Raw genomic sequence first — 22,006 nt, 5'->3', positions numbered from 1 at the left:
GTTTTCTCTGCAACTGCTTGTCTGATCGATGCGAAACTCTATCCCCTAGACCTTTACATCCCTTAGACATATTCAACCATTTAGACCTGTGAACTCATTAGACACCTTTAAACACAAACCACACAAGCATCTGTTGAGTCTTCTTGAAATGTACAGACTATTCTTTTCTTTTTTTTTTCAGCAAGTAATGCACAATCTCGCCCCACCCAATGGGTGGGTACTCTGCAAGCTTGAACATAACTTGCATATTGGGTCTTTGAAATGGTTCACCAAAATGTAGACGCATATTGCTTTTGAGGACAAAAGGTCAAGGTCGCATAAAATTGTTAGTTTTCATCTGATTGACTTGAAATTTGAATAGAATTGACATCCTGGGGCACTCACTGAATTGGGTCACTAATCATAAGCAAGAAGCCTATGGTTTTTGAGGTTCAAAGGGCAAGGACCTTATAACTAATTTGGTTGGTCACTTGCTGTGATCACTTGTTTGCTTGTTCATCCGTTTTGCCCCCCCCCCCCCACTAGTTTTGATTCCCATGTGAAAAACAACTTTTAATGACAGTGTATTGTCTGCTGACGTGCCTTGCCATATTATCCTCCGATGGTTGTCATTATTTTCCTTCATAGATAAAACTGATTGACATGAAACTAGCTTTTATCTGATACAGAAATGTCTTTTTTTTTTTTTGGAAAAGTAGCTTACTAAGTAATTTTAAACATCTGTAGCGACAGGATGCAGTATGTTTTGAAGGGTTAACAGTTGGACATACTTACCTTTGACTATTTAAAAGGAATCCTCTCGAACAAATGCGAAAATTTGTTGGAACTGATGGATAAAGTTTTGTAAATTAGAACCAACACCACAGAAGGTAAATTATTACCAATCACTTGTTGAGGACATGTGTGCACGTACGTGTGTTTGTGGGGTTAGGTTTGTGGATTATAGCGAATTCAAAGGTCACATGTATGGAGCCGCCTTTGATGACATCAGAGCAGTCCTCAAGATGGGCAAGGTTTGTGTGCTGGATATTGCCGTACAGGTGAGATGGCTAATGGATAACATGTTGAATGAATTTGTGAAAATATAACATCTGCAGCCATCATAATGTGAAACAAGGATTTGTGGTATCTTGACACAAATAAAGCATCACACTCTTTGCTCATATCACATGAACAGCCTGTCCCAAAAGGAAACTCTTTGCTATTCGCTGTGGGCATCAAAAACCCACGATGATATACACAACTCTATTGGAGGATAATGATTCTCACTCATTGGCTAATAAAGATATCAAGCAAGACAACAGACAGTATGATATGAGTTGGGAAGGCTGTGCTATTTTTGCATAAAATTGTGATCTAACCTAATGGCTGGGTAGTAGCACAGAGCCCAATGGCTGGCTGGGTGGTGGCACTTAGCCCAATGGCTGGCTGGGTGGTGGCACATAGCCCAATGGCTGGCTGGGTGGTGGCACATAGCCCAATGGCTGGGTGGCGACACGTAGCCACACCTAATGGATGAGTGGCGGCACGTAGCCACACCTAATGGATGAGTGGCGGCACGTAGCCACACCTAATGGCTGAGTGGCGGCACGTAGCCACACCTAATGGCTGAGTGGCGACACGTAGCCACACCTAATGGCTGAGTGGCGGTATGTCACACCTAATGGCTGAGTGGCGGTAAACCATAACCTAATGGTTTGGTGGTAGTACATATCCTTATCTAATTGCGTAGTAATGGCAAGTGGGGTAACCTACTAACTGAGTGGTGGCAACATAGCCAAACCTAATAGCGTTGAGGTGGCATGTAGCGTAACTCAATAGCATAGTGGTGGCACGTAGCCGATCCGAATGGCTTACTGGTGGCACGTAGCATAACCTAATGGTTTGGTGGTCATACATATCCTAATCGAATTGCGTAGTAATGTAAAGTAGGGTAAACCTACTAACTGAGTGGTGGTTGGTTCTGCTTAACCAGGCAATCAGTGCTGTGCGCACGGCAGAGTTCAAACCTTACATCGTGTTTGTGAAAGTACCATGTGAGGAGGCATTGACAGACTGTGCTGATTCCCGATGGCCAAGTTCGGAGTGTTACGGATCTCATGTCTTTGGGGTATGTAACCAGTTCATAAAATCCCAATGTTGAAGCTCTAAAAAGAGAGGTTAAATGTCACGAGGAAAGTTAATTTAAGATGAGAAAAATCAAACGTGTATTAAGTAAGGAAGAGCAGACAGTGCATACATGTACAATGTACATTCCTGAATTGTACTTTAATTCCATGAAATGTGAGACATAAATTGGAAAAGATCACAAATAGTAAACATGTTGATAAGCTGTTGCATGAGATGGTTGACTCCCAGTGACCATTTAGAAAGGAGTACTTGGTTGTTTTAAAAGTGCAAGTGATGAATTTATGGTTTCATGAAATATCCTGAATATAAATATTTAATTAAAACGTTCATAAAATAGTATAAAATTAATTGATCGTGTTTGCATATTACGACACATCATAATACAGGTTCAGTAGAGTGTTGTTAGAATGAGCAGGTACATTCCATGGACGAACCAGAGATTGCAGACCTTGCCAGGACTTGTTTTTTGTGACGTTTGTGTGCTGATGTGTTTGTCTTTGTGTTTATGTGGTGTACAGACGATGCATTGACGACAAAGGTTTACATTCGTACAACAGACAAACAGACCTTTTCGGTTTTATCGTGCAGATTCACCTTGCCATTGTATGTATTTTATTAGATGCACATATTTTACAGGTGTAGACCTATTTTTATAGGACGTACTTTGTAGATGTACTCACAAGTTCTTATTACATGCACTTTATAGATGTGCTCGCATTGTAATAGTATGTACTTACGTTATAGCACATTATGTGCAGACAGACAGACAGACAGACACAAACAAATCCAGATGCAATACCATCTCCTCTGGAGACGGTAAATAAGTTGTACTGGGACCCCATTCCCCTCCCCTTGCCTCAAAGCAATTTATAGGTCGCTGTTTATCATTCACGATGTGTGAGCACAATACACCACTAGAGCATCACCCTCCCACTCCCTCCTCACAAACAAATATAAAAATAGCACCACAAAGCGGGCGTAACCACTCAGCCCCTTGACGCAAACCAATTTCAAGATGGTGGCCATATTGAAAATCGCAGCACGCCAATTTTCGAAAGGAACCTTCCTCTACTCAACCCCAACACACCCAGCAAAAATGGATTTAATCGCACAAGGCGTTCTCCTCAAAATTGACAGAAACCAATTTCAAGATGGCTGCCCTAGCCGCCATATTGGATATCGCATCGCACTGATTAATAATTATCGAAAGGAACCTTCCTCTACCCAGCCCCAACACACTCTGCAAAAATGGATTTAATCGGACAAGGCGTTCTCGAAATCGACGGAAACCAATTTCAAGATGGCTGCCATGGAGGCCACATTGAAAATTGCAGCGTGCCCATTTTCGAAAGGAACCTTCCTCTACTCAACCCCAACACACCCTGAAAAAATGGATTTAATCGGACAAGGCGTTCTCCTCGAAATCGACGGAAACCAAAAGTTGACAGACGCCCAAACGGACGCCCGGACGCCCGCCGGACAACGCCTGTGACGACAATACCCCCTTTTCAGCCCAATTTGGGCTGAGGGGTAAAAACTAGAGAGCTCATACAACACGTTACCCCACACTGTTCAAATATATACTTCAATTGAAATAAAATAGTGATTTTAAAGTTAGTTTAAATTAGTTTTCGGAAGTTTATCACTATTGAAGCAGTCTTATACACCACCTTATTTAACGCGAATAAGAGTACCCGTCCCTAGTGCCGGGAAAAGCAAGCAAAAGTATCCGTTCCCAGTGACGGGAAAGTTTAAGTTAATCCATCGATTTAAATCGTATTTCATGGACTTCAGAACCAAAGGTTTCATGAAGAACCAAAGCTCTGAGCTACTTATACTACCGACCGCAAAATGGTGGTGCAACATAGGGTGGCGGAAGTTGGATTTGTCTAAAAAGAGTGCAAAATATCCTGGTTGCGAAATAAAATTTGGCATCAACATTACTCATGCCTGTTCTCCCGTCATTTCAAAATTGAATGTTGAGTTTTTCAATGCAGCGTGAGAAGCAGCCGCCGTAAATGGGAGACAGACGAACACATGGACAGACACCACGGTTCGCAATAACAGATGACTTCACTTCCAAGGAACTTCAACACTTAAAGAGACCGTTCGGCCCATGAAGCCTGTACAACGGTTGACAACCTCTAACTTTTTGTTTACAGCAGCGAGGGTGGGGGGCACCAACAGTGGAGTTGAAGAACAAAGTGGAGGGAGAATTGGACAAACAATAGGGTTGGGAGGAAATGGGGTGGAAAGGATGGATACAGAAGGAAAGTCCTTCCACCAAGTAAATTGATGATTACCTTTCCAACAGTAGATCATCAGGTGAAGGTGGAGAGGAGTTGGAGTTCAAAATTGCAAACAAACGTTTTTTGGGAGCGAAATATGTTGCCAGTGAAAAAGTAAGAAGATGACGTGTTTGACGTATATAGAAACACTCCGCTGGGGCCCGTATCAATAACAGTCACTACATGGACAGCGATCTTACGCACTAGTGGCGCTGCATAATATTAATATAGAGATGCATAACAAAAGAGTACCGGAATTTAAATTTTTTGATACATCAAGCCTCATGGAAGAGTAAGAAGACAGAACAGACAATGACATTCATGGCAGCAATGAAAGGTTATGGATTACGGAACGTCCAATTAATTAATGGGAATGGGAACGGGTCAAAACCGTTCCAATGACAGGATACGTTGCTGCGAAGGCGTGGCCGTTGGGGAAGAGATCCTCAGCCGCGTTCCCCATTACGGGTTACAACGTACGGACTTCCAGATAGTGATGACTTACTGTATTCTAATAATTTCCTGATTTCTTATGCGCATTTATAGATAAACACAATGCCCAAATCCAGTCGTCGTTTACGAGAGTGAAGAAACGGCCTGTGTGGTTGTTTGAAAGGTTTTTTTTTTTTTTTGCACGTACGGGCACGCGAGAGCGAAGGAACGGCCTGTGTGGTTGTTGTTTCTGGCACGCAGTTTGAAAGTTTTTTTTTTATTTGCACGTACAGCCACGCACGTACGGGCACGCGAGAGCGAAGGAACGGCCTGTGTGGTTGTTGTTTCTGGCACACGGTTTGAAAGTTTTTTTTTTGTTGTTGCACGTACGGGCACGCGAGAGCGAAGGAACGGCCTGTGTGGTTGTTGTTTCTGGCACGCAGTTTGAAAGTTTTTTTTTATTTGCACGTACAGCCACGCACGTACGGGCACGCGAGAGCGAAGGAACGGCCTGTGTGGTTGTTGTTTCTGGCACACGGTTTGAAAGTTTTTTTTTTGTTGTTGCACGTATGGGCACGCACTAGTATATATAATACACACATACATACATACATATATTGTTGGGGTCGGGGTGAGAAGACCATGGGGGTGAGGGGGGGGAGTTATCTCGGGTTCCCACCAGACTCCCTGGAATCGCAGGCCATCACACACAGATAACTTCGTGACACGGCGGGTCGCTAACCGACCGTGAACGCCAATAACTCAACTGTGTGACCAAGGGTCTTCTGTCTGAGGTTTAACCGGATACCTCATTAATCACGTGACCTAATTACCAGGGGACACACCCTCGATACGCCTTGTCCGAACCAGGTCAGATGCAGCCGAGCGACACTGCCAATGATGTACCGGTTAAAAGAATGGGTCGTTGGGAATAAAGTCCGGCTCGGCGAGGATACGGACCATGCTGGATTAATGAAAGAAAAGACAAAAACGAGCTGACAACATTTCTCCAAAAGGATTTATTACAGGCAGGTGAGGAAAAATATGTGGCACAGTGAATAGATTTATTGTTGTGTGTAAGCAGGGACAGTAAGGAATTTGTGAGGTGCGACAGCATGGCAAGCAACTTACTAAAGCAGACACAGAGCAGACTTATGCCAATATAATTATTCTACACTCTTAACTTCAGCGAGAACAGGCGCCACCACACACACACACACCACACACCAACTAGCAGGGTTACCCGGCGTTGCCCTGGTGGGTACTGAGAAGTGGGAGAAGCAGGAGAGCCAGCAGGACTGAGAACAGGGCAGGAGAACTTATGGGGTGGGGGTGAGGGTGGAAATTGTGCTTGGGGCAGGAGAGCCAGAACACCAGTGGGTGTTCTTGCGTATGGCAGCTTGGCTGCCAGGTCGCTATCATTTTGTTGGGGCGCGACTATGCCGCTGATGCTTTACCCCTATGCCAGTACACTGGTACTCATTTTGCCAACCTCAGAAGGATGACAGGCTGAGTCAACCCCATCTGGTGTTAATTCAGTGGCCAACCGGGCTTGAACTCAGGACCCTAAGATCCCAAGCCAGCCACCATAACCACGAAGCCAACACCAGGTCTTCAAGGGTCTTGGGGTCTTTGTATCTTTGAAGACTTAAGGGTCTTTAAGGTCTTCCAGGTCATTTGGATGTTTAGGGTCTTTGAGGTCTTGAAGGGTCTTAAGGATCTTCGAGGTCTTCTGGCTCTAAGGGGTCTTCAAAAGACTTGAGGGCCTTAAAGAGTCTTCAAGAATCTTGGGGATCTTAACTGTCTTTGGGGTCCAAGGGGTCTTTGGGGTTTTAAAGTGTCATAATTGTGTTTGGGGAATTCAAAGATCTTAAGGGGTCTTATCTCCAAAGCATGTAAAAAGTATTCTCTCAAACATATATTCTTATCTCTCAAACATGTAAAAAAAAAAGGTCTTATGGTTCTTCAGGGTCTTTAAAGGCTGAGGTTGTGAATGAAAATATCCTGAGGACAATCCCCGGGTTGGACTTGGTCTGTGTGCCAAATTTGGTGGTTATCGGTCCAGCGGTCCTTCCAAAAACGCGAACAAACACAGGCAGACATTCGATGAATCTTGTTTATTAGATAGATGTCCAAGTACCACAAAACTGGAGGTTCATGGAAGTGATTTGTGCTCTACAGTGTTCAAGTGTATAATTCAATTGAAATGAAATAAAGATTGTAAAAGTCGTATAAAAAACAAAATTCCAGGTTTTACCGCCGTTGACGCAGTGTCAATGACATCATCTTATCGAAGATGTTGCATTTGTTCTTCGTGTCAGTAGTTTGTGTCCTTTATGACGTCCTTAAAAACAGTGAGTTTCCCGTTTGGAATAATTTTCAATTTTGTTTCACTGCCAGACAGACAGTAAAAATCATCTCACGTCTTCCTCTCTGTGCATGAGCGATCGGGACAAATTCAGAGACAAAGTATTGCTAAACTGCAGGTTAATTTTGTGATTCGTGATCAAAATATAACATTCAATTGAAATTTAATTGTTCCCCGATCATAAACTGTTGTTTGTGGACAGACATGAACCAAGTTTGCTTAACCCCGCTTTTCACTTCACATGCACGGGGTAATAAACAAATTCTACATTATCCAAGGAGGGTTCAACTCAGTTCCTATTTGGCCATCATAGCACTTCATGAACCAGTTATCTTATTATTATTATTATTATTATTATTATTTAACAGCCACCATTATCACACCTTTCTTGTGGGGTTTGCCAGGGGAAGTTTGGTCCGACCGAGTCTTCACGAACCAGCTAGCCAGGCCTGATGTTCAACTAGTGAGGGCAGGAATTTGGTTATCGTGCCTACTCTTCAAGTAGGTGAGCTGTCCGACATAGGACATTCGTTGGTGGACATTGAAGATCCCATGGCGTCCTACTTAGGACACCATGGGATATTTAACGTCCATCAACGAATGCTGGCAGACAGGACGCCCGTTTACCATTCATCTGAGGGACGGCACACACTGACGAATTACCCTGCCTGTGAAACACCGGGATGACAGTTTATAGCTGGGTTGGGATTCAAACCCAGGCGAGACAGCTTAGAGGTGAGTGTGTGTACCTCAAGGCCATCCTGCCAGCCCACTTCACGAACCAGTCATAATAGGGTTTAATCCCTCACTCATGGTTCAATGAATTAGGATGGATATTGTTTATCGTGAACAATGCATTTCATTGTTCGGCATATCGATATAAAATTTGTTCATTTAAACGGGATTGTTCTCCAAATGTCCCTTTTATTAATCGGGAGTTTGTAAGAATGAGTCTCCTTACTCAGGCTTGACTGAATTATGCAAATTATTAATATAATTAACTGCAGAGATGGTACAAATGTATTCTCTGATAAATTTATAGTCTCATGAAACATTCCTAATGGTTCAGTTTAGTAATTGTTACTTATCATTTCATCCAACAGGATGGTGCAGTCGTACTGTATTTACTTTTGAGTTGTCTCATCTGGGTTTGATTCCTGACCCGACTCAAAACTGTCAGAATGGTGCTTCGCAGGCAAGGTGTTGTATGACAAGGTGTGCCGTGTCTCAAATGGCCAATAAGCCAGGTATTTCGTCTGCTAGTATTTGATGGTGGACATTAAAGATCCCATGATATCTTTGATGAAGAGTTGGCAAGCTATCACCAGCATGCCAAACAAATTATTAATTGGGAGAAAATGGTCTTGTGTTCTCTGTGGTTGAAAGCGGTGTAACCTCGTGCCAATGAATAGAGTGTGGTGGTTATGCGACTTGTATCTCGTACTCAAATTCTCCAAACCAGGTGTTTGCAAGTCACTATGGGCTACAAAGAGCAAACACACAACTTATCATTGAGGATAATTATAGTGTTTGACACAACTGCTTGTTGTATTTCCTTTCATCAGTAAAGCCGCTGTCACACCTTGACGTTTTAGCCAGCGTATAGCAACGTATCAAAATGTATGTAAAACGCTGGCGTACGCTGAACTATTGATGTTTTTTTTAATTTTTGGGCGTATAATAACGTGTTGGACGTATGCATAACATATTAGTAACGTACACAGAACATTTTAATCACATATAGATAACTTATACCAACGAATGCTGAGCGTGTTGTCGGCGTTCACAACCTATGCCCAACGATAGTCTAACTTATACATAGCATGTGGCAGCGTATCGCCGACGATCACGTGGCATAGGCTATTCATAGGCTGCAGCTCAACGATTCAAATCATAACCGCACTAGACATCGAAGTGTGAAGCCGCTGTCACACCTTGACGTTTTAGCCAGCGTATGCCGACGTATGAAAAATTTGCCGAACCAAGCTGGCATATGTCGAATACGTTATGGGTAAGTTTTGTATACAGTAAGAGCAAGCTGGCATACGTCATTGTACGCTGAGTACGTCGAGAAATTTTCAGCATGTTGAAAATTTCTCGACGTACTCGACGTATTACACACGTTCCGCATACGCTGGCATAAGTTGTACGCACGCTACGTGATCGTTGACACACGTCGACATACGTTACTTGTACGTTACTCATAAGTCGAAACGCGTCAAGGTAATGGTTAGCGTCAGTGTTCCAGACTCCCTGTTTTTTTTTTGTTTATTTTTTCTTCGGTATGACGGTTATGATTTAAATCAGAGCGGCAGCCTTTTAATTGTATTATATTATAACCCCACTAGAAATCGAAGTGTCAACATCACCGTCATACCGAAGAAAAAATAAAATAAAATAAAATAAAAAACCAGGGAGTCTGGAACACTGACGCTAACCATTACATTGACGTGTTTCGATTTATGAGCACCTTACAAGTAACGTATGTCGACGTGTATCAACGATCGCGTAACGTGTCTACAACTTATGGCCAGCATTATGCAGAATGTGTGCGTCATACGCTGGCATACGTCGGGCAATTTCAAGCATGGAAAATTTGTCTAACAGCTCGGTGAACTACGACGTTTGCCAGCGTTCTACGACGTATGCCAGCGTGCTCTTAACGTATACAAACTTACCCATAACGTATTTGATGTGTGCCAGCGTTTTAGCCCAATTTTGCACACGTCAGGCATACGTTGGCTAAATCGTCAAGGTGTGACAGGGCCTTAAGATAAGATCATGAACCATGAGCATTGATGCCACTGAAGCAGTTTCTTCGACTCGGGTTACAATCCTGGCTGGGTCACCACTCCAACACAGCAAGTCAGGGTCGGAATTTGTAATTTGTTCAAGGTGCAGATGATGGCTCACCCACTCTTCACGAAGGACCCCATGGGATTTTTAACGTCCACTAATTCCGTCAGACAGGACGCCCAGTTTACCATCCATCCGAAGGACGGCACACTCATTGACGAATCACTCTGACTGTGAAACACTGGGATGACAGCTTATAGCTGGGTCGGGATTCAAACCCAGGTTAGACAGCTTTGAGGTGAGTGTGTGTACCCCGAGGCCATCCTTTCAGCCTAATAAGTAAGGATCAATAATTTTGCCTCCCTGAGATTAGGAGGGATAACATTTGTCTCCACATTCACAGGAAGAAGAAAAATCGTCGACTTTATTGGAGGAAGAACAGTTTGGGCATTTGTTTGATACAACCCTAGAAGGTGGAAATCGTGAAAGTATCCTGAGAGAATTGTTGGAGACCCTGCACCTCCTGGAGAGCCATCCATCATGGATTCCACGACCCTGGACTGTGAGCCACCCGCTCTGATTGGGGACATTGAATTATTTGGAAACGTTCTACTGGCTGGCCAAGACAACCCTCCATTCTGTGATTATAAAATAATCAAAAGCACGTTCTACATTTTACTTTAATTATTAATTACAGTGAGAATCAAACCCAGACCAAACATTTTTAATGACCAATCATAATCATCCTTAGAGATTTTGGGAAATTCATCCAGTTTCTGGGAAAACTCACAGCCGATACCAAATGATGCATTTACAGAAATCTCTAAAGTGCTCCAATTTAATCACAAGATTTTGCAATTTGCAGGCAAGTGTAAATTGACAAACTTTATAAACAAATGTAGTTATTTTCAGTTGAATCTGCACTTTTGTTTTAGTTTAAAAGACAGGGTTTTATTTGTTTATGGGATGTGGTCAGTACTGCTTCCAAGCAGCATTTGGTGCCCATCTCGATTTGGCCTGAGATGGTGGTGATGGATCTTCTCTTGAAACCACTGCAGTCTCTGATGTCATGGGACTTGGTGGAGGACTCCAGGATTTTGATCCAGTTACAATAGAGCAGCAACATACATCCAAGTGAGGGTGATGTGCCACTCGAGGTGGACCATATGAGTGGTGAGGGTTCTCGACTCGTTCAAACGCCACTTTTATGTTGAGGCCACAAACTTGCACCTCTCTTGCATTTCGGGTTTTGTTTGCACTCGGGCAGTGAGTAATTGGGAGTACAATCTGTCAAACTGGGAGGATTTGTGTTTTTGAATGTTCCTGAATGGCATTGTTTTGACCTTACAGATGAGGGACATTTAATGGGGAAGCAGTTGGCCAGATTGGATTTTTTTTTTTTTTTTTACAGTTTTACAGTTACAAAAACTGGGTAGTTTTTTTTTTTTACATCGTTGGCACTGTAACCTTCGAGAGGTACAAAATGCTTGCAGTTCAATATAAATATATATACTAGCGATACCTGTGCACAAGCACGGGATAGCAGTACAACATAGCTGGAAGCAGACGACAGACCGTACACGGGGAATGACAAAAATACGCATTGTGCAAAATGCAAGTGGTACTATGGAACGCCAAGACTTCCCAAACATTGTCGGCATGTCCGCTAAGTGCCACAGCAATTTAATAGGGATCGTGTGACGGCGAGCCGAGTTTTTAGTGTGCAAGCTTGGTATTATATATATATCAAACACATTTGAATTACAGAACTGTCAGATTATGGTATTGAGTAATGTCGCAATAATTCAGAGATAGTTTTCCAGGTATAAAAAGTAATAGAATTGCCGAAGTTTATGGTGAAAAGATGTCCTGCCGCTTGTTGTTTTTAGTTATAAAAGTAAAGTGAAGTTTTATCACATGATTTGATTATTGGCAATTTAATCTGTCGAGTGAGAAACTCACTCGGATTTACCCGGATCAAACGTACGATAGGTGGCGTACTGACTGACATCGCCGAAGTCGAGTTCAAATGTACCTGAAGGTGGCAAAGATTTTAACTCCGAGCTTCTTGTACCAACATGATCATGTAACTATCAGATTGGCAATTAAAAAAGTACCACTGGGCCTGTAGCTTATCTGGGCCCTGGCCTAATGTTGTAACCCAAATTTGGTAGCATTCTGACTAGTGGGTTTGGAGAAGATTTTTGAAGAAATTTACTGTCAGCCATTTTGACCGACTTACTCAAGTGACCATCATGAGCTTTGCAATTCTTGTTATCAGTCAGGAGAGTTACAATGCTGCAAAATCAGTCAGATCGGCCCAGCGGTTTGGCTGTAGAACTCTAAATAGGACGACAGATGGTGTGCAATGACAATACCTGGGCTGGAATTTAAATTCCAGATTACTCACCAATGAACTGCCATGTTTGGACTGGTGGTGGTGTAAATGTGGTACCGATCCACAATGTGGTTGACTGGAGAGGGGAACTACACAATTATATGCCTGCAAAGGGTGTGTTGCCTAATAATCCGATAACCGAAGAGAGTACGATCATTGAAAGTGGAACACATCTTCAACAACCTCAAAAAAGTAACTTTTCAGAAACCAGGGAACAAGAAAAATAAAGAATTGTCCAATTAACACTTTAAATGATTAGATCAAATCACTCATTTCTACCCTGATTCATCGTTGGCACTGGAGCCAAGACCTCAGGTGCCAAGACTGGATACTCTTCACTCAGTCTTCCTGTCATAGTATAGGAGTTTGACTCCAATGAATCATGTAGTTATACATTGTAATTGGTTTAAACAACCGTCTTTAGGTTATTATTATTATAACCAATAGAGAATGGTTAATATGGAGTTTGTAAATTTAGCAAACAAGCATTTGTGTGTAAATGTGTTCAGAATAGGATATTCATGTGGCTGTTTGTGTGTGAACTCGACCTCAGCCACAGAAGAATCCACTCGATGGAGTTGCTGGCAAAATGATTTGTTAATTGGATACCTGTGATGTAATATGACATACTGTTCACAAGCTCGAGTAAAACTACACGAAGTGATTGCTTGGCTTACATCATTCACTTTTTTGCCACATGGTGTTCATGGAACTGAATCAAATAAAATGGGGGGGGGGGGGTGGGGACAGGTAATCAACATATACACAGATTAAGAGGGAAGGACGGGCTTACATCGATTTGTGGTCATGACCACCAACTATAACTGCAATCGGAGAGTGCATGCTTCCACCAGACTGAACAGTTTACATTTTGTATCCCACCGATGGGCATGATCTGGACCTCACCCAAAATAGAATCGGCTCATTCGTCACCTAACCATCTCATCCACTTAGTTTTATCATAATCCATCTGCAACATTGAGATATCGTGCTATATATTGTTTTAAGCCCCATCTCTTAATTGTTGGATCCGGATCTTCACCAACATCTAATCAATTCCTCGTCACACACCCAACCGATCCACCAAGTTTTGTGCGAATCCGTCCATAACCTCGAGATTTCCTGTCTGTGAGCAGGCTAACGGGTGAAAACATATCCTCTGTCCATCTTTGATGGCAGAGAGTAATAAACTACTATTCTTGGTGAAACAGGTAATTTGCAGAATAGGGGATAGTAGGCTTGTGCGTATTTGGGCAAAGTTTTAAAAAACAAACCCACAAGGCAATGTATTTTGGACAAAAAGAAAAACAGTAGTGAAATCATAAAAGTTAAGTACAGAAAAGATGGAAGGTTAACATTATGATAAAGATGAAGGGGGACAAAAATTGACAAGAATAGTTATGGTAAACAGCTGCCTTCAAGCCCTGGAAGAAAGAATGAGACTGAACAGACTGGGGAAGTTGGTTTCACAGGTGAGAAAAAGAGAAACGAAAGAATGAAAGGGAGAAAAATTAGGTTCCTACAAGGGACAAGCTAAGATGACACAGGCATGATTAACCACAGTGAAAGATCGTCGGGGAGGGATGCAGCGATGGGAGAGAGCAAGTGGATTAAGAAAAGGTTTGGTTACGAGATGCACACACAAACATCCTGATCAAGCTGAAGCACAGAGTCGACAGTGGTAAAGGAACAAACCTTGGATCTGTAAACCAAACACCCTGTGCCATTTTAATCCTCGATGAACCAAGACCCTTGTATTAAAAAAAATTAAGTTTGTATAAATTTTCAGCAACTGTGTTCCAACAATAAATCATGATTTGATTTGGGCTTTATTTCAGTTTTACCATCCAAGAATTGAAAATTTAACAAATGCATGAACACATTTGGTGTTGAATCACCTCGATTCAAAACTCAGCCACACAGCACCCCTTAACCTATATTAGTGAGTAAAGTAACCTTAATTAGGAAACTATAAAATTGAAAATCATTCCATGGGATTGGGACACCCACATAAACCACTCTGCTTCAAAATATTTGAAAGATGTCCAACAAATTGAATCCAAGTCAATATGGATGAGAATGTAAAGCAAAGTTTCATATCTTAACTATAATACGTTGATTGAAAGAAAAAAACACGTGGACGTGTCTTGACTAAAGCGGTGTGGTCTTCAAATCCAAATCGCAAAATTCCTTTCTACTGCAATGGGTCATGTGTGCCAACCAAACCTGAGGAGAGGAAGGAAGAAAAGAGCAGGGGGAGGGGGGACGAGGAGGAAGAGCCAGGGAACATGAGGAGGAAGTACTGGGGGGGTGGAATAAGGTAGGAGAGAGAGTGTGGGGAAGTGAAGGATGGGGAAGAGCCAAGGGGGGGAGGGGAAGTGGGTGGGGGGCATGAGGTGGAAGAGCCTGGGAGGGGCACGAGCAAGAGGGGGAAGGTCAGGACTCAAGATCCCTGGCCAATCACTATGATGGGAGCTGCAGTAGAGCCGGCTGTCCAGAAGGCAAATAGATGACGTTGCGTGAGCGTGACAACTGCATCGCAATGTCTTCTGCGGCCTCAATCTTGCGCAGCTCCACTAGGCCATCCCCAGCCTCCTCCAATGCCTGAGAAATGAGCAATGCTGCCTTGGAATCTCCCTCTGCTGTAATGACTGATGCTTTCTTTTGTTGCTCTGCCTGGAAGAAGAAAAAAAAAATTCTCAAAGAATTTGGCTGCAACAAATTTTTACCCTCGCCGAAGGAGAGGATATTGCGTTTGGATACGTTTGTTTGCACAGAACTTTTGTGTTTTTCTCCACAACCGCTTGTCGGATCGAGACGACTACTCGTGTAGAATGTTTTAATGATAATTATGACGTCATAGGTCACGTGGTGTTGCAGCAATGTTGGAAAAAGGGGTGAAAAAAAAAAAAAATTGGCCCTCTGTATCTGAAACTGCACGAAGGAAAAAATTGAAACTTGGCACATAGCAAGTACTTTTATGGGGAATAAATGAGATTGATTTTTTTATGACGTCATAGGTGCCCATGTAGAACGCTACATCTGATCAGTATAAAAAAATTTTGAGGGTCACCAAAGGAGAAAATTGTCCACAGAATTTTTTTTGATGATGTCATCTGTCATGTGATTCGGCAGCCATATTGTTTGAAAAAAAAAAAAAACCTTCAAAAATCTTCTCTGAAGTGGATGAACAGATCGCCGTGAAACTTTACACGTATGACCACCTATCCATGAGGAACAAAAGGTTCACGCATGTCATAAGTCACATGGTTTGGCAGCAACATTGGATTTACCCTGAAACCTATAAAAAAAAATTCTCCAGAATGGCTGAACAACTCAAGGGGAAACTTCACACAAATGGTCCCCAAGCCGTGGGTAGAGAAGTTTGTAAAGGAATAATTGACAGGTCACATGGTTCAGCAGCCATATTGGATTGCATAATATATTTAATGTTTTCTCTGTAACCGCTTAATCAATCGATGTGACACTTCACAATTATGATCATGTCGTGATGGGGAATACATGTTATAAATTTCAACTTGATCGGATGCATGGTCTGGCAGCCAGAATTATTTATTTTTTTTCATACGGCTTCTTTTTATTTTTTTTGAATCAGGCTCACTTGGCTGTTCTTGGATAGGTTTGAGGGTCGAGGAGTAGTAGCTAAAATGTGAATCCTATCCAGGTTCTTCCTGATGATCTAATCTTTGCTTTTTGCTTGTTCGGGTTCCTCCTGATTACTCCAATGCAGGACTGTACCTATTTGGTCTTCCATTGGATTTGAATTGAATTTATTTTAATCCCATTCTGTGTTCAATTTAATAATGATAAAAAACGTCATGGGTCAGGTGTCCGTTTAAAGCACGACATCTCGGTACCCAGTCATCACTGCCAGCAGTTATAAAGTGGCAGTTCTAGTTATGCCTCATTAATTACATAACACACCAGTACACAAACCACACAAAAGAGGTCCTGGCAAAGATCTGCAATCTCTTATTGTTCTTTTTCTTGTTGAGTTTGTTACTGGAGTCGTTAAGACGACCAAGCATACACCTTGCACATCTTAACTATTGCTAAGTTTTAGAGGACCAGAGAAAGGGAGGAGGCAGTTTAATTGGACATACCTTTTCAACAATGAAGCGAGCTCTCTCCGCATCTTGTTGAGCGACTTGCTTCGCCTCTACAGCCTGCGTGAACTCCTTACCGAATGCCAAATGAGTCTGTGGGTGCAATGGGATGGTTACACGAGATCACTAGCCTGTACCTAACTTTACCTCGCATCTGCACCACACCTTTGACCAGCACACCCATGCACAGCGGAGTATCCCCATTCAGAAAATTTTTTTTAAAAAAATGGTGTTCAATCATGTCCACAGTCATAAAACAATATGAAAATGAGGTACCAAGGTCACCCAGTCAAATGACTATGCTGCAGCTAACAATACATCATGCGATATTGTTATGAATCTGGAAGCCATGAGCACTCAACATACAGGTCCTATAGAACAGTTATATCGGTAAGTATGTGTTTTTAGTTGGGGTCCCCGTCCCGTGTCTAATGGGTAATTGAATGTACATGCGCTGCGGAGTTATTTTGATAGTCAGGGTTTTCTTTTATTTTTACACCACCGACATCAACTACAACACGCTCACCCTCACCTCGCTCTGGCCGACGCCATGGTGGGCGGAGTTCAAGGAGGAGCGTCGCGGCGGCCCTCGACCAATCAGCGGGCTACGAGTGAGGTGGCCGCTGCTCAGCCAATCAGACCTCGTGACGACGAGAAAGGGGTCCAGGTGACGTCACTACACCCGGGCCAATCGACGGACTTGCCGCTCGTTTTAGCCAATGACAGGGCGACGAGAAATTCTGCGCACTAAAACGGTCCAGTGAGGGAGAGCGGAGGCGTCCCCCCCCCCCCCCCGGAGAATGGTGAATAAGGTTGCGGCACAATCGGACGAAGGGAGATCCTTCCTCCACAAGAACCGCAAGTCAGTTCCGCGCCGTCTCTCTGTCGGTGAACGAGAGAGTTTTTGAGATAGTTGATGACCATCAAGCAGGCAAGGTTGTGGTCAATCTGACGGGCAGGTCGAACAAGCGTGGAGTTATCAGCCCTCGCTTTGACATTCAGCTCAAAGACTTGGAGAAGTGGCAGAGAAACCTCCTGCCTTCTGGACAGTTTGGGATACAGAGGAGAGTTTTGGTTGCCGGGACGAGCGCTGAAGGGAGCTCTGGATTCTATCATCGCATCTCGACGCTGGCCTGGTTCGCCCGTGTCAGCCGAACCACACGAGGTGGACAGGTCCATGTCCTTCTGGGTATCTGTGTGTCTGTCGGTGGGCCTGTCTAAGTAGGAATTGGATAAGTGCTTTTGCTGTACATTATTTGCCTTGCTTTAGTCGGTTTAACTCTGCTCTTATGTGTTCCTTCCCCACCTATTGTAAATAAATATCCATGTGTTGAATGTATCAGCTCGTTATCTTGCCAAAACGAAGTTTTTGCAAGATCTGTTACTTGGTAAGTTTTTTTTGTTTGTTTGTTTGTTTGTCTGTAATCATTGGATTTTTCACCTTTATATCACTCTGTAGAGCACAATTCTCATCGGAAACTCGTGGGTACACATATCGTAGTATTATTACAATACCCTTCAGCACACATAAAGGTCAAGGTCACTTTGCGGTAAATCATGGAGGTCGACGAAACCCATATTTTTTGAGTAATTTTAATCGAATCATCTCCAAACTTTATGGGAATGTAGTATATGGTCTGGCGCTCAGCTTAGTTTTTGGTGGCGATTGGCCTTGACCTTCATGGTTAGCGCCTGAGGTCAAACATATTTGACCCCAAGGTCAAATTTTCAAGTTTTAGGAACCATATCGTGTAGTACCTCAAATTGAACACCTCGATGAGTGCTTTCTAGATATGTCAAGCTTGAGACATTATGACGTCATTTGGTGACGTTATGAGGCAAACGCATATTTTTCATGGTTACTCTGTAGAACGATTCTCATCGGAATCTCTCGTAGGCAGATATTCCTCAAGGAGTCGCTCCTGGTGGATAGCAGCTCTGTTCACCTCAGTGTGACCTTAAAGAAGTCACACGTGGTCACCTTTTGGCAAGGTTTATTTTTGTGTTTCTACCATTGGTTTGCCACGCTGCGAACGGGAACTAGGAGGCTTCATTGTTGCCGTAATCGTGCAATCGGCCCGGCAGGATTCTAGTACTCTCCGCTTAGGGTACGGCTCGGTAACGGCCCGGATCGCGCAGATCCTGCCGAAGGTGAATTTCCCTGGTAGTTTGGATGACGTGGGTATTTACGTAAATTGAAATTGGCAATCCACCCGATCCCACGTGGCCGACCTATTGGCGATCCGGTCCGATAAGAGACCCATCGGCTCCGGAATTATCCGGGGTGACGACCTATAAATTTCGGGTGTTCGGTGGAGCCGACGACACCGCTCCATCTCGCGGTCGTGCTCGCCACCGATACCCGGACCACAACAATATGAACTGGTGGGACAACCGAGAGGAAAACACTCTCACCTGTGAGCCGTCTACCTTGTGTTCGAATCTCGACCAATGTGTAAACCGCCCAGTGAAACCAAACTCACCCGGCCCAACCCAAACCCATCCGACAACCCTTGCATCTTAAACTGCTTCAGTGGCAATGATGCTCTGTAAAAGAGTATGATACACCCATGAATGAATGAACGAGATGCGAGATCTACTTTGCTGGCACAATGAAATTATTAGGCCGTGGGGTGTTATTTACGTCACGATCACTACTCAGCTATCGTGGACAGAACCACACGATTACACCTGATGTACAACGTTACACAAGCGTTTGTGAGGAAAGGGCGTTTCAGTGGGTTGAAGTGGATAGAGGTCATGTGTCAGGTAACAACCACCCAGCAAGGCACACAGCTGCACTATTAGTAAACTCCATACGTGTCATTGGTTTAATGGAAATCCCACATTCTCCCCTCCCCCACATTTCTTTGGTATAAAGCATCAACCAATCAAAGCCATGTTCATCACCAATGACTGCACAATCATTCTCACATTTTAAAAGCCCACAGCGGGAGTGTGGTAGAAAAAGCATCATCTATGTCAGAAAATAAAAAGGTGTACAACCTACCAGTGACACATCATCAAGGATCATTCCAAAGGTGGCAGCTCTCTCCATGAGGTCGGAGCTGACTTGCTGAGAGACGATCTCACGCTGCGTGATTAGCTCTTCCGCATCAAAGCGTGCCTGATGGGAATAGTTCATGAGGGCAGAGGCACACTCAGACTATTTTGAACAAATTATTGATATACCTAGAGATTTGGTGGAACACCTCACCCCACAGTCTTGAGAAACGAGGACATGGGTGGGGTCTGTGAGCACCAAATTTGCTTGGTCACGATGATGTAAAATGCCGTCGTATTTTGTCCCAAGTACTGCCAAACTGAAGGGTTTTGAAAGTGCCAAAAAAGGCAATTTGTGTTCTCCAGTGTTCAAGTACATGAAATGAAGACTTCGAACGTCGTAGAAATTTTTTTTTTTAATTCCGGCAGTTTACCACTGCTGTTGTTCCTCAATGATAAACTGATGTTTGCAAACAGACAGAAGGACAGACAGACGTGAACCAATTTCTTAACGCCACTTTCCTTCGCGTGCGTGGAGGTAAAAATCACCAAAGTGAAAAACAAAAGATACATTGAGAGCGAGCACCTCCCGGGCACATGGACCCGCGGCTGTGTGCTCGCTCCGCACTCCATACTCGCCCTGGGCTTCCGCAGGGACCGCTTAACATTTGCAGACATGGTCCAGGCGATGTCTTCGCTGATGCCGGCACTCCGTGTGGCCCGGCTGAGCGAGCCTGGAGCCATGGGGACTCCGAATTTGGATGAATCTCAAGAACACATTATAATAGTAGATTTTTCGTTTTTTTAAATAGGAAAAATGCTGAATAAATATTGTGAAACCCATTCAGCAAAATGGTCATCATGGGGTCAATGGCACCACAACATCAATATCGACGATGGTGATCATGCAAGGAGGGTTATCGTTTAAAATCAGTGTGTAAAGACGTAGTGTTAATACCCACAAGCAAGCAATAGGATACACGGTCGTACAAGTGGAGTGTCCACTCACCACGACAGCCTTGAGGACCTCCATGGTGATTGAAGGCAACACCCTCTCATCGTAGTCTTCCCCAATGTTGGTGTAAATTTTTGGAAGCTGGGCTGCCAATGGCCGGAACAAGATCCGGAGCGTGATGCTCACGTTCTGCAGGTCTGCAAGAGGGACGTGCACACATCACCATCGTGATATTTAAACACGGTCAACAGGCTATCCGTTCGTGCCACAGTGACATCCAAGATGTGAGCAAAAGCAGGAAAACATGAGGGGTAAACATGTGTACGTGTCCGCGTGTACGTGTCCGCGTGTGCGTGTCCGCGTGTGCGTGTCCGCGTGTGCGTGTCCGCGTGTGCGTGTACGCGTGCGTGTGTACGTACGTGTGTGTACGTACGTGTGTGTACGTACGTGTGTGTACGTACGTGTGTACGTGCGTGTGTACGTACGTGTGTACGTGCGTGTGTACGTGTGTGTGTGTACGTGTGTGTGTGTGTACGTGTGTGTGTGTGTACGTGTGTGTGTGTGTACGTGTGTGTGTACGTGTGTGTGTGTACGTGTGTGTGTGTACGTGTGTGTGTGTACGTGTGTGTGTACGTGTGTGTGTGTACGTGTGTGTGTGTACGTGTGTGTGTGTGTATGTGTGTGTGTACGTGTGTGTGTACGTGTGTGTGTACGTGTGTGTGTACGTGTGTGTGTACGTGTGTGTGTACGTGTGTGTGTACGTGTGTGTGTACGTGTGTGTGTACGTGTGTGTGTACGTGTGTGTGTACGTGTGTGTGTGTGTGTGTACGTGTGTGTGTACGTGTGTCTACGTACGTGTACGTGTGTGTGCCTGTACGTGTGTGTGCGTACGTGTGGTCACACACACACCACACCACACCTTTGCTGCCCGTCACCACAGGCACATTCCGCGGTCGGGCACGACAATCGAAGATGATCGGCCGCTGCACCCATGGGATGAGAAAATGAGTTCCTTCTCCGACCACGTGCTCCTGTACGCCGTTGAAGCGGTCGAAGATGACCGCGCGGTGACCCCCTTCCACTGTGGGGAGCGCACACACACCGTGGGACTAGTTCGGCCTAAACAACAACCAAACGTCACGTCGAGGGATCGGAAGGGACAAGGGACCTGCTACAACAAGCTCACCGTTGTATAGAGCTGTGCTCACCACGCCACCGACCACGGCCACACCGAGGCCCAGTTTGCCCACGGAATTCAGAATCCGCGCAGCCGCCGCCATTGAGCGCCGATTAATTCAAGGTCACCACGGAAACGAGAATGCAGACCTCCACTGACACTAACCCTGCTACTAACACTTACACGAACAGGCGAACCCTCTTGATGTGCAAGATGACGAAATCAAGAGTAAACGCGGCCGGAGCAATGATAAAATAATTCTACAAACAGGAAGTACCACGTGTCTCAAATAAATGGATGTCACTTCTTGTGTATTTATTAATCGCAGTAAG

The 22,006-nt window shown here is 44.0% G+C and overlaps 2 protein-coding genes across 4 annotated transcripts in view; one reads left to right on the top strand and one right to left on the bottom strand.

Annotated features, from left to right (window-relative positions):
- LOC147028486 (MAGUK p55 subfamily member 7-like) overlaps nucleotides 1-13,077 on the top strand; it is a 61,432-nt gene extending 48,355 nt beyond the window's left edge. For all 3 annotated transcript variants that reach the window (XM_085878902.1, XM_085878900.1, XM_085878899.1), the window contains 3 exons: nucleotides 932-1,040; nucleotides 1,976-2,110; nucleotides 10,418-13,077. In XM_085878902.1, the coding sequence (XP_085735028.1) occupies nucleotides 932-1,040; nucleotides 1,976-2,110; nucleotides 10,418-10,594 (421 nt within the window). In that variant the 3' untranslated portion in view covers nucleotides 10,595-13,077. The remainder of the gene's footprint in view (nucleotides 1-931; nucleotides 1,041-1,975; nucleotides 2,111-10,417) is intronic.
- Nucleotides 13,078-14,222: 1,145 nt separating this feature from the next.
- Nucleotides 14,223-21,988, bottom strand: PHB1 (prohibitin 1). The gene is made up of 6 exons (XM_085878914.1): nucleotides 21,684-21,988; nucleotides 21,417-21,578; nucleotides 20,552-20,694; nucleotides 19,550-19,666; nucleotides 16,537-16,632; nucleotides 14,223-15,088 (listed from the first exon to the last, which is right to left on the bottom strand). The coding sequence occupies exons 1-6, from the start codon at nucleotides 21,775-21,777 to the stop codon at nucleotides 14,876-14,878; spliced, it is 825 nt and encodes a 274-aa protein (XP_085735040.1). The 5' UTR covers nucleotides 21,778-21,988; the 3' UTR covers nucleotides 14,223-14,875.
- Nucleotides 21,989-22,006: the final 18 nt, after the last annotated feature.

This window comes from Eptatretus burgeri, chromosome 4, assembly GCF_056783735.1.
Source record: "Eptatretus burgeri isolate ZD-2024b chromosome 4, Ebu_testis_v1, whole genome shotgun sequence".
In the NCBI taxonomy this organism is placed as follows: Eukaryota; Metazoa; Chordata; class Myxini; order Myxiniformes; family Myxinidae; genus Eptatretus; species Eptatretus burgeri.
The sequence above is the reverse complement of the archived record's forward strand: the minus strand, read 5'-3'. Positions and strand labels throughout refer to the sequence as shown.

What these genes read in the sequence shown, in the direction of transcription:
- PHB1 (XM_085878914.1), bottom strand. Translation starts at nt 21,777, where the DNA reads ATGGCGGCGGCTGCGCGGATTCTGAATTCCGTGGGCAAACTGGGCCTC. An exon ending in TGTGGTGACGGGCAGCAAAG is followed by an intron (nt 20,695 to 21,416) that starts GTGTGGTGTGGT and finishes TCCCTCTTGCAG; the next exon opens with ACCTGCAGAACGTGAGCATC. An exon ending in CTCGCTTCATTGTTGAAAAG is followed by an intron (nt 15,089 to 16,536) that starts GTATGTCCAATT and finishes TTCTTCTTCCAG; the next exon opens with GCAGAGCAACAAAAGAAAGC.